Source organism: Choloepus didactylus, chromosome 14 (genome assembly GCF_015220235.1).
Source record: "Choloepus didactylus isolate mChoDid1 chromosome 14, mChoDid1.pri, whole genome shotgun sequence".
NCBI classification, from domain to species: domain Eukaryota; kingdom Metazoa; phylum Chordata; class Mammalia; order Pilosa; family Megalonychidae; genus Choloepus; species Choloepus didactylus.
In genome coordinates, this window is record NC_051320.1 from 85,781,216 (window position 1) to 85,793,502 (window position 12,287).

The window sequence follows — 12,287 nt, forward strand, 5'->3', positions numbered from 1 at the left end:
CAAACTTTCCCTTATATTTTGGGAACAATAAACTTAAGCCCCATTTTTTTTTTTAAGAACTGAATTCTGATCCACTTACGATACAAGCTTAGAGAGAAAAATAAGTTTTCAACTATGATGGTTAACTATGTCAAAAAGAAAATAAAGGGTAAATTTCACATTTATGCAAATAAGCACTCAGGGTCTAATGTCATAAAATATAATCCAAGAGTTAAAATGATTTCCTGACCAGTACTGTACTCAAGTTCTGAAAACAAAAAATAACAAAATTACTGCGGCAACCTGAAATGAAACATCTACTAATATATTTTTGAGAACATGAGTATCATCAAAGTCCTCTAACATGACATCTTTGAACTTCTAGCATGATTCCCATTCCCTCTCAAGTTCACAGGTGACCACAAATGCATGATATAATCTATTTTTCTACCTAACCTTGTAAAATGGTAATCTCACAAAATATTTAACTGTTGCATTCACTTTTAAATTCCATTACCTCTAAACTAAGATTATAACAGCAGCTGCAAGTAATGTAACCTTAACACTAATTCTATGGTATTGTTGCAAAATAGGCATACATCCCCTAGAAACGTCATCACCAACTACTGGCCCTTATCATACCCTACACAAACAGAATACAGTAACACTATCTTAATAAGCAGAAAGGAAAAGTTAAAATAACTCAGAGCTCTATTAGCAGGCTAATCTAGAAGGAAAACAACTGCACAGTCTAATCAATGTCACATCCTTTACAGGCATATACAATTAGTAAAGAAAAAGGATGCAGAATACTCCTATATCAGCATTCCCAATTTATCACAACTAAGTGAAGGACAGACCCATCATGGGGTGGGCAGCCTGGCCATTCCGTTTAATCCAAGGCACTACAGATCAGGCTAGTGCAACAAATGCACAGTTCACAAAGACAAAGATTCATTTACCTCTGGACAAACAAACCCAGTTATATGGTACTTCTCTGCACAATTTAAAATTTGATTGAATCATCCAACACTGACTCCAGAGAGAATTCTAGAAGCACCCTTAACTGGGAATAAAATGGTCAGACTAAATCACAGCATGGGGCAGGCAGGCAAGATAGCATCCGACTCAAAAAGAAGTCTCTCCTTCCTAAAATTCAGAATCCCTGTTTCCCCATACCACCTCTGCATGTAACTTGGCCTCAAGAGTGAGTTTCAAAGGTTGTAAAGAGCATTCTGCCTACAGAAGGCTGCTTCCCAATATTAGGAAGGTTGGGCATCTTCAGTTTTAATCAGGAGCTCCCCAAACCAACCACATGAAAATTCACCCAGGAAAAACAATCTCCCTAACTTCCACCTAATGCTGTTTCTGTTTTGTTGTTGTTGTTTTGTTTTTTCTTTTTTTGGGGGGTGGGTGGGAGGGTGGGGGGTCTTTTTTTTTTTTTTTTTCTTTTACCCAGTGGAAATAGGTTGGGCTTGTTTGGAAAGGAGTGGTTCCTTGCAGCACTTATAGATGGTGCTGAGTTCCAGGGCAAATGTTCTATTTTTATTGAGGCTCCTGCAGCTCCCTGCTTGCTGGTTGCTCCCTACATGTCCCACCCCTTCATTAACTCACTTAAAATCTTAAAGGAAATCATCTTGCCCTTGGCCCTAACCCCCTGAGTCCCCAACATCTTCCCGGAGAGTCCAGAAAAGAGGAGCTGTCCTTTCTGCAGCCTCGGGCCTCCCTTCTCCCTGTCTGCCCAGCTCTTCCAGGCAGCAACGTTGGCCAGGTCTACCCATGAGAGAGATTTGCCCTGCGGACAAATCCTATTGGTGCAGCAGCCCCGAGCCTTACCAAATCCTCCGGAGCAGGGAAGCCGGGTGGGGACCTGTCTGCACAGACCTCACTTATCCCCCAGGGCTTTAGGCACTGGGCACTAGAGAGGAGGAATCCTGGGGTGAAGGCTGGCCCAGCCTGAGTTCCTTCTTATTCCTTTAGGATTTTTCCACCGGCCCTTGCCTCCGCGGCTAAGCCTCCCTGGCCCGGCCTGGCCGTGGAGCGGTGCATTCACTGCCCATCTCCCTTGCTGGTGACCTTGGCCACGTCGCTATGCGTCTCTGACCTCAGTGGCCTTACACCACCTACTTCGCAGGTTACCAGAGAGTCACAACGATGTGGAAAGCCGAGCAGACCGCCTGGCACCCAGGATGGGCGCAAGATAGGGAGGGAACTTCCCTCTTCTGCCTTCCTCAGTGTCCTGAGCTCGCAACGTCCTCCCTCACCTCCAGTACCGGGTAGCCCGGGCCGGGGCCTTTAAATCGGCAGGATCCCAGGAGGGGCGGGCAAATGGGAAAGGGGGCTTTCTGGCTCCTGTGAAGTTCCCAATTCGCCTGGCACGGGGCTTCCCGGAGGGGGTGTGGCGCCCCCAACCCCCCAAACCCCCTTCCTCCCCAGCTGAGAGATCAAGACAATCCTGCTCGAGGCAGCGGCTGCGAGCGCAGGCAGCAAGGCGTCCCCGCGGCCAGGCCCCGGTCCCCAGCGGGGCGTGGAGCGCGGGGCGCGCCGACCTACCTCCTCCAGCAGCGTGACGGTGTTCCTGCAGTTGTGCAGCCGCGTGGTGAAGCTGGACGTGGTGGGCGAGTTGTAGTCCTCGGTGGTCTCGGCGATGAACTCGGAGACGGAGATCTGGTCCGGCATCCTGCCGGGGGGACGAGACACAAGCGGGGGCGGGGGTTGAGTCACGGCGCGGGCTCCCGGGGCCGCGGGCCGCCCGGCGGCTCATGAACGTCCCGCGCGCAGCCCGCCACCCGCCGCCCGGCCTCGTGCGGCTCCGACCCCGGCGGCGGGAGGAGAGGCGGGCGAAGGTGGGCAAAGGCAGGCGGCGGCGGCGCTCGGCGTGGGGTTCCTCAAACTCCGAGCGCGGCGCGAGGCAAGGGGCTCTCGGGGACCCGCCTCCCTCTGCTCATGCCGGCGGCCGCGGCGACGGCGGCTCCTCAACGGCGGGGGAGGAGATGCGGCTGCAGCGGGGTGTGCAAAAGGGTTGGGAGACCCGGCGGGCGCAGAGGCGTCCGCTAGCTGGGCAACTCGGAGCGGCGGCGCTGCCTCTTCAGACGCTCTGACAGGAGGCAGCCAGGGGACCGACTGGCTAAGCACACTGCCGCAGGCGGGCGGCGCTCCCGCCCCAGTCACGGGGACAAACAAGGAAGTGCTCTGCGCACGCGCCGCCGCGCCCCCGCGCCGCGCCGCGCCTCGGCCTCGCCCCCGCCGCCCACGTACCGCCCCTGGCCACGCCCCCGCCGCCCGCGCACCGCCCCTGGCCACGCCCCCGCCGCCCGCGCACCGCCTCGCGAGCCACGTTCCGACTCGGGCGCCATGGGAGGGGCTGCGCGGCGCGCGAGGCTCCGGCAGCTCGCGGCCCCGCAGTCGTCCCGGGAGAGGTTACTTGAGCGAACCCGTTACGCTAGCGTTTTCTAAGAAAGGGGACCAAAAAAAGTTGTACGTAGTTTTTTTTAGTCCCGTGTGGGTGCAGGAAGCTAGGCCGGGAGAGCCGCCTCCTGCTGCGAGGGCCGCCGGCTAAGCGAAGGGAGTGCGCGGCGAAGGGGCGGCTGTCGGCGCCCCAGGCTTGCAGCTGCCCGCTCGCCCGCCTGCTGCTTCACCCCGTCCGCGGGGCACGCTCCGCCCCTGGAGGGCTGGTTTAAAACGTTTGCTTAAGTCTCTAAAATGCTAAGTGAAGACAAATAAAAGGTTTGTGGCTTGTTTTTTCTTTTTCTTTTTTTCCTTAACATTTTCTAATCTTTCATTTGCACTTTTTTTTTTTTCAACTCGGAGTTTTACGACGAGGGTCAGGGAGTAGTAGAAGAGGCATCTTCGTGGTGCATATGGTGTTCAGCGTTAAACAGATGCAAGGCAAATAAATGTCAGCGAAAAAGTACCAACAGATTGCTCATTCCTTGGCCCGGCAGATGGCTATTTTTAAGTAGTTCAATCTACTTGGTCCGCAGAATCCATTTAATTTCTCACCATTGATTGCAGATGAAATTAGTGTATAAAAGGAAAAAAGTTCAGCCTTAGGAAGCGCTGCACGATGACTGGCTTCTATAACTGGAGCCAATGAGAGCCCTGAGAAACTGCTTGTTAACTCATATCCCAAATGTGCCTCCTCGAGCCAGAAGGCTGGCCCACCCCTGGGTTGGAGCTCCTGCCATCTTGTATGATTAAATGTCCTTTCTGGGGCCCTTTGCCCCAACTCAGTAGAGAGCCCCAGGGCAGGAATCTTGTCTTAGCACTGCACCTGGCACAGAGAAGTAAGTAGTCCAATGAATGTTCAATAAAAATGCATCACCTCATTTACTGTCAACAAATATTTACTAGGCACCTACTGTGTGCTCTGGATACAATGATGAAAACACCCCTCCTCTCACAGAGTTTACCTTCTAGTAGGGAACCAGACAACCAACAAATATATAATAAGGTAGAGTAAAGGGAGAGAAAGTGACAAGAGTTGCTTTTTTATAAAGGAGGTTCAGAGAAGGCCTCTCAGACAAGGTAACATCTTGAGCAAAGAAGAAAATGAGGGGAATGAGCCTCTTAGATAACCTGTTGGCTGTGGGATCTTGGCCTTCAGTTGCCTCATGAGAAGGAAAGATAAGGGCATCTACCCCACAAGATTGTTAAACACGAGTAAAATGATAGCAGAAGAGAAAACACTTTTTGCATAGGAATGTCATTATGAAAAATGCAAGGTGTTTCTTCTCCCTGTGTCAGATGTTCTGAACTGGCACTGTGCAAGTGAGGTTCCCCCTCAGTGTCCCCCAAGAGACCAAGCTTCAGGTAGGCAAGTGCTTTGGCTAACTAAAGGAAGAATTTCATAAAGGAATGTACATGAATAAAGACTCTTCCCCTAGGAAAGGGCAGTGATGAGAAATCAACTTTGAGAGGCATTCTTAAAACACAAGTAAATACATAAACAAGCACCCAATTGCTCTTCATTAGCATTTTAAAAGTCTGGTTTGGGACACCCCAAGTTTGAAGTTCTAGGGTAATAGCCAGATGGAGGAAGCAGGCAGGTAAAGATCTGGGCCTGGAGGTCACTTGTTCATGTGCAGAAGTTGACAGAACATGGGCTTCTGGGGTATGAGTCACCCAGAAACAAATCCTACCTTCTCCTTACTAACTGGGCCCCCCTGCATCTGAAAAGCTCTGACCTGGAGTAAATATGGTAGCTACTAGCTTTAGCACTCTGAGCCTCAGTAACCCCATGCTACCCCATGGAGCTGTTGGGAGCATATAAACAGCTCATCACACTTCCCTCCATTCCAAGAAGGCCTTCCTCCAGGCTGAAAATAAATTTAGACTTTCATTTTGCATTTATTCTAGTTTTCCCTGTTTTAAGTTGTCTTCTAATACCTGTCACCTCCACTGGGCTGAGAGCTGCTTCCCTTCTCCATGACACATGGCATACAGTAAACACTCAATAAATGTAAGTTCTTATTAAAAGCTTAGAGTCGGTGAATAATTGATTCAATTCCAGGACACCTGGTTTCCAGCACGTGCTCTCCTAAAAACTGACACTAGTGCCGTGTTGCCATCACTTGTAAGATGAAGGCGTGAGGGGTGGGTGTGTCAAGATGACCGCACAGATCCCTCCCAGCTGCAGCTGTGTATATACTCAGCTCTGCAGATGCAAGGAATAAAGATTTTTAGAGCAGGCTAGTCAGATTGCAATGGTGAACAGCAGGGGTTCTGTCTTGACTCAATCCACCAGAGAGCCCAAACTGCTGCCATCAATTGCTGTTTAAGTTTCATATGGAGATTATGTTATGTATCTGCTCTTCCCCCATCTCCTTCAGCCAAGAAAGGAGTATGTGAACAATGAGATATTGTGACCCGGTAAGTGTATACCTCCTTTGGCTTTGTTCTGCAATTAGAATTTCAAAGGTTCACGCCTCTACCCACCATCTCTGGGGATCATGGGCCATAATCCTCTTTATATTTGAAACCATGTCCCAGTGCAAACCATTTGAACCTTTCATTTTCTCAAATACTCTGAAAACCATTCCTGGATATCTGAAAACGAACGGAGTCTAACCTGGGCAAAACTTAAATGCTGGATTTGTGTGGAGCTGCTCAGAAATATACATTATCCTTTCAAAAGCCAAGACACACACACACACACACACACACACACACACACACACACACACTTGAGCATGTCCAGCCTTACATAAAGTAAGCCTCATCTTTGTTGTCATCCTCATAATTCCCATCAAAAACTGTCTGTTCAGTACCCTTGTGCTCTTCAAGCCTGTTTCTTACTGAGAGCACTGCAGACGAGTAAGTGAGGCGGCCGGGTTGGGGCTGGCAGCTCCAGTGACAACCATGGCATATAAAACGGCCCTACGGTGCCTCTCAATGTGATGAGTGTGTTCTGGGGCTTCGTGGGCCTCTTGGTGCCCTGGTTCTCATCGTTAAGGGTCCTAACTGGGGAGTTACGTCACCATGTTGGTGAACTGTTCAGGTTGCTATCTCTTTTGGCTGATTGCAATTCTGGCCCAATTCAGCCCTCTCTTTGGACCACAATTGAAAAATGAAACCATCTGGTATCTCAAATAGCACTGGCCTTGAGGAAGAAGACATCTTTTACAGTGCTCCAGTCATTGAGGTCACCAAGAGAATTCCTCTAGATGTAAAATTTCCCCCAAGCCCAGACCACCTTCCTCAACTCACCCATTTGGGCATCGGCCACCTTAAACATTCACACCATATTTAAGTATCTTATTCGAATATGCAGTATTTTTTCCTGTCACCTTTTTTACACTTTTATGAATGATGTTCCTACTTAACCTAAACTGTGCCAACTCCACAAAATGTGTATGCAATCTTCTGAGATGAAAGATTCTATTCTTCTGAGAAATATGCTACTCTCTTCTTGGAATCTGTGGATCTGAAGATGGCTCCTGCCTGTTCACACCAAGAGAATCAAACGAACTGTGTAAGACCAGCCCAGAAACTGCTGCAAGGCAGCTAAGACTCCCAAGGGGCAGCCAATATGACAGCACATTCAGAGTGAAGATCTGTCCCAACACTATATTTTCAGGATGAATTTCTTAACTCTGACATCTTTGGGAATAAATTATTTTTCTGCTTTCTACGGGGAAAAAAAAGAGGCACTGAAGATAGCTGTGGTTTAGTCTTCTGGAACGGATGACCCTACTGACCCTCTGTCATCAAGGAGTTGGCTCTGAGTTGTATTTCCAGTTGCAGGCCTTATTCTCACCATCTATCTTACAACCAAGGGGGTACATTTCAAGATGGCTGATGAGAACAGGGGGTCCGGGTGCTCTCTGGACTCAAGAAAACAAGAGGAGCACTTGGTGCTTTGATCAACAGTGCTAGCTGCCTTTCATCCCAATGGGATGGAAATACATCATTCATCAGAGGCTAACCTTCCTCTCAGTGACTTCGTGAGATGGGCCAGGAGGGCAGTGGGAAGAGGATATGCTTTGTGTTAGGTCGACCTGGGTTTGAATCTCTACTCTGTCACTTACTAGCCGTCTTCTCTCATCTGCAAAATTAGGGTAATAATAAAATGTTAACAGGTTGTTATGTGCAGTGAAATGAGATGTGGATAGAGCAATTGATGCATAAATGAATGCTCAAGCAATGCTAGTTTCTTTGAACTCCTTTTTTTTTTTTAACCTGAGGTATGACTATAAATATATCTTTCATGCCACGATTCAGATATCTCTAAATTAGTCACCTGGAGGAGGAAATAAGAGGAGGGGAAGCTGTACAGGAATTCCCAAAGTCTGGGATCTCAGATCTGGAGATCGTCTTTAAAGACCTCACTTATTCTCATAAGTATCCTTGTGAGGTCAGATCTGTTAGTGATGGTTTTGTATTTTGGAAGTAAATAAAAAGTACCTAGAATCAAATAGGAGAAATACCAGTTGGGGTCATAAGTTACCTGAGACCATTAAATAATGAGCCTGGTTTTCATGAAAGGCAGTTCCCGTAAAGAAGGGTACCCTGAGCAAGGTAACTTCTGGAGGATAGAACAGGGCATTGATTTTGCAGGAGCATGAGTTACGGGCATAGTCTCAAACCAGAAAGGCTTAGATTCATGTCTCTGCTATGTAGCAGCTAAGTGACCTTATTAAGGTAATGAACTTCTCTGAATCTCAGTTTCCACACATGCCTAAGACCTTAGGCACATAAAGCACTTAGCACAGTCTGGGACATCATTAAGTGGACAATACTTTTCAGATATTATGGGAATTCTGAGAAACCCATCTGGAGATACAGATTCTGATAGTCATGCAAAAAATTAATCACCAAGACTTACTATGTTCTAGACACTTTGCTAAGTATAGCATTTTGAATATGCATACCCTCCTTTAAACCTCATAACAACTCAATGAAGTAAGTACAAATTATCCCTTATTTACCATGGGCTATTATTTTCTGAGCCCCTACACCCTGCCTGGTACAAGTGCCATGCTCCTTGTTATATATGCAGTGTTTAAATTCATTCCTGCAACAGTCCTGAGATGCAGGTATTATATAATGGAAGATGAGACATGAAGAGAGCGCACTGCAAGCTAATAACCTGGGTCTGGCAGACTCTAAGTTCACTGCTAGTTACCACTACCTGAAAAATCAGACTCTTTACTTCATATAATGAATGCTACTTTGTGAAATACAATATTTTTCCCAACCCAGGCAGCAAAAGAAAGTATCATTACTTCCTTATTTCACCTGACAATTTATGAATTCATTTTCTGCCATTTTAATGAAGTGATAGAGGAAAGGAAAGTACAGGAGATGGGAGAGATGTATTTGATTCCATGTGTGTTTTACTGTTAGGCTCAGGTTGCCACTCAACATAAGCTGAAGACTGCTTTTTTCAGATCCCTTGTATGAGTGCCTCACAATTTCAGATAATTTCATGTTAAAAAAAAACAACAAAACTATTCTAGTCCTAAATGTACTTAATTTAATTGAAACACTTCAAGTAGAACCACTAGAGTGTTTTCAGTATGTAAAGAGGAGAACATAGTTTGTTTGAAGACAAAAAACTACTCTCTATTCTAGCTCCCTATTCCCTAGCCTTTTCTGCTGATAGTGGTAGGAGGAAAAGAGTCAGGCAGAATGCTGGGAACCCAGAACACATGTATGGTAAATAGCAACTAAATGAATTCAGGAATATATTTCTGTTCTGTCCTGAAAAATAATAATAATGTTAGTGTGCCAGTTTGGATGTGTTGTGTCCCCCCAAACGCCATTATCTTTGATATAATCTTGTGTGGGCAGACCTATCAGTGTTAATTAGATTGTAATTCTTTGAGTGTTTCCATAGAGATGTGCCCCACCCAACTGTGGGTGATGGCTCTGATTGGATAATTTCCATGGAGGTGTTACCCCACCCATTTAGGGTGGGTCTAAATTAAAGCACTGGAGCCATATAAATGAGCTAACGAACAGAAAGAACTCAGTGCAGCTGAGAGTGACATTTTGAAGAGGAGCTATAGCCAAGAGGGACACTTTGAAGAAAGCACTGGAACTGAGAGAGGAGCTTCAGTTTACAGAGACATTTTGGAGATGGCCTTTGAAAGAAGACTTTTGCTCTGGAGAAGCTAAGAGAGGACAAACATCCCAAGAGCAAATAAGAGTGACATTTTTGAGGAGCTGAAGCCTAGAGAGAAACGTCCTGAGAGACAGCCATTTTGAAACCAGAACTCCAGAGCAGACACCAGCCACGTGCCTTCCCAGCTAACAGAGGTTTTCTGGACACCACTGGCCATCCTCCAGTGAAGGTACCTGATTACTGATGTGTTACCTTGGACACTTTACGGCCTTAAGACTGTAACTGTGTAATCAAATAAACCCCCTTTAAAAAAGCCAATCCATTTCTGGTGTTTTGCATCCTGGCAGCATTAGCAAACTAGAACAGTTAGCGAACAGTTGTTGCTGCTTATTATATGCCTACAATATTCTGAGTCATCACAGACACAACCTCATTTAATACATGCAACAACCACATAAAGCAGGCATTATTATTATTATTCCCATTTTATACATGGGGATACCTGAAGCTTGGGAGGTCACCTTGGCAAGTGGTGGAGCAGGGATTGACTTCATAGCACCTGCACTATGAGCTTATCAAAGACAAGGGTCCACAGCTGCAGGAGAATTTTTCTGTTGGAGCCTATCATCTGATCTTTTTGCGTCCTGGGGAACTCACAAGTCTGATTCAAATATAAGCTGGATTGGTCTTGGGAGTACTGCCCTTACCCCAATCCTCCAGCCAAAATTCATCTCCCCTGGAAGTCAGCAAGCTCGACTATTTCTCTGCTGTACCAGCTGGAGGATGTTGGCACCATTTGGAGGGACTTCAAACATTTATTCTTAGACACATGGAGAAACTGAGAACTTCCGCAGCATCAAATCACTCAGTTCATGGCAGGGCTTGGCTCAGAATTTGGATCTTCCTACTGAGTTTCCTGCACTACAAGGTTTCCAGATTGTTATTCCCTGAGAGTATGGACTAAATCGTATTCCATCGCTGGATCAACCACATCACCCCAGGAACTAAAGGAAGGTCAGCAGGTTCCTGAAGCCCCAAGCTTGGCATTTTACAAGTTATATTTCCTCAAATCTTCCCGGCAACCCAGGGAGATAATATGTTTTCTGTTGAGGAAGCTCAGAGACATGTACAACGTGCTCAAGGTCAACAATTAATAAGTGGAGAATTGCTACTCCCAAACCGTGTGGGCTTTTGCTTCCCCACATAAGGCACTTCCTGCTACTGGCCCCATGTGCCCTAATAAATATGCCTTGGATTGAACTGGCTCCCTTTTATGAGCAGCATCATTTCTAATCTAAGTAAAACAACCTCCAGTGAAGAAAAATTGTGATATTATACGGGATTCCTAAAAACTTGCAGTCTATAGAAGGGATGGATTTCAAATCTTAATTTCTGAAACATTCACCTAGGAAAAAATTTGGAAAAACTTGCAGAACATTTTAGTTTCTCTTTTCTTTGATGACTTTGATTGGTTTAAAGTTAGTTGATCACAGTTAACCCTTCCTACTTCTGTGCTATCTCTAGACTGAGGATGACCCTTCGACATGGCAAAATTTTCCAAGTCACCATTTTCCAGCTACTTTTATTTCTCCAAATAGGCTGTGAGCAACTTGAGAACAGAGCATTTTCTTATTCACAGTTACAGCCCAGAACCCAAGATGCCTAAGAGGTATTTACTGAATAGATGGAGGGAAGAATGAATGGATGGATGGATGGATGGATGGATGGATGGATGAACATGTGAACAAGCATTTACAGGAGGAGGGATGGGAGAGGAACTGGGGGAGAAGAACTGGAAAATGGAATCTCAATTCTTAGAATCCCTTCCATTATCTCATATCATCATTATCTATCACAGCCAGAAAGAATTTCAAGGACAATGTGTTTTCCAATCCTTTCATTTTTCAGATGAAAAAAAAAAATGTTCTCCAAGTGGTCAAGTGACTTGCACATTGTTCCCTGGCAGATTTGTGGGAGACCAGGGATAAAGCCCATGTATCCTGGTTCCCAAGGATTTTCCCACTCCTCTCCTATTCCCAATTACATTTTGAGGATGGGATTAAAGACTGTCTCCAGAAAAAATAACTGAAGCTCCCATCTAGGGACAAATTATGTTGCCTTTTGCGTCACGGTATCAAAGAAAGCCTATAAACAGTATAAAAATGATCATTTCCTTGATCCCCCTAATGCTGAGCAAGAAAACTGTACCCCGAAGTACTCACTTCCTATTTTCATTCTCTTGCTCCATTTTCTTCTCTTTTAGTCACTCTTTTTCTCCTTTCTTCCTGATCTCCAAAGCCAATAAAGTAAGCTGGGGAGCTTGATGACCACCAATGTCAGTAGGCAGACATTCTAAGTTGTCTAAGAACTCTAAGTTCTCCCATCTTCCCCTTCCTTAAAGGAAAGAAGTTGAAAGAAAGGAGGAGGAGAATGGATGTTTTGTGACCTTCACATGGGGAGGGTGTGACACTTTTATAAGAACCCACCCCCTCCCCAATCCAGGGCCATCCCAAAGCACAGCAGAGGGTAGGTCAGATCTCTCCTTTCCACAAGCCCACTTTGCTCTCATGATTGACACAGCTCTCTCCCCCTTGATAATTTTTAGAAAGAAGACCACTGTCTCCTGAGTTCCTGAGTATGTCTTCCAGTCGGTGAGGGTCATTAGGTTGGAACTTTCCTAAGCAGCTCTGTAGCCTTTCTAGAGTGTGCCCTCTGGGTTCAAATCAGCCAGGTGCAAATC

The 12,287-nt window shown here is 46.1% G+C and overlaps 1 protein-coding gene across 6 annotated transcripts in view; it reads right to left on the reverse strand.

Moving 5' to 3' along the window:
- Positions 1-12,287, reverse strand: part of ASAP1 (ArfGAP with SH3 domain, ankyrin repeat and PH domain 1) — a 377,838-nt gene that overhangs the window by 289,737 nt on the left and 75,814 nt on the right. For all 6 annotated transcript variants that reach the window (XM_037802373.1, XM_037802371.1, XM_037802368.1 and 3 more), the window contains exon 3: positions 2,533-2,659. In XM_037802373.1, the coding sequence (XP_037658301.1) occupies positions 2,533-2,659 (127 nt within the window). The remainder of the gene's footprint in view (positions 1-2,532; positions 2,660-12,287) is intronic.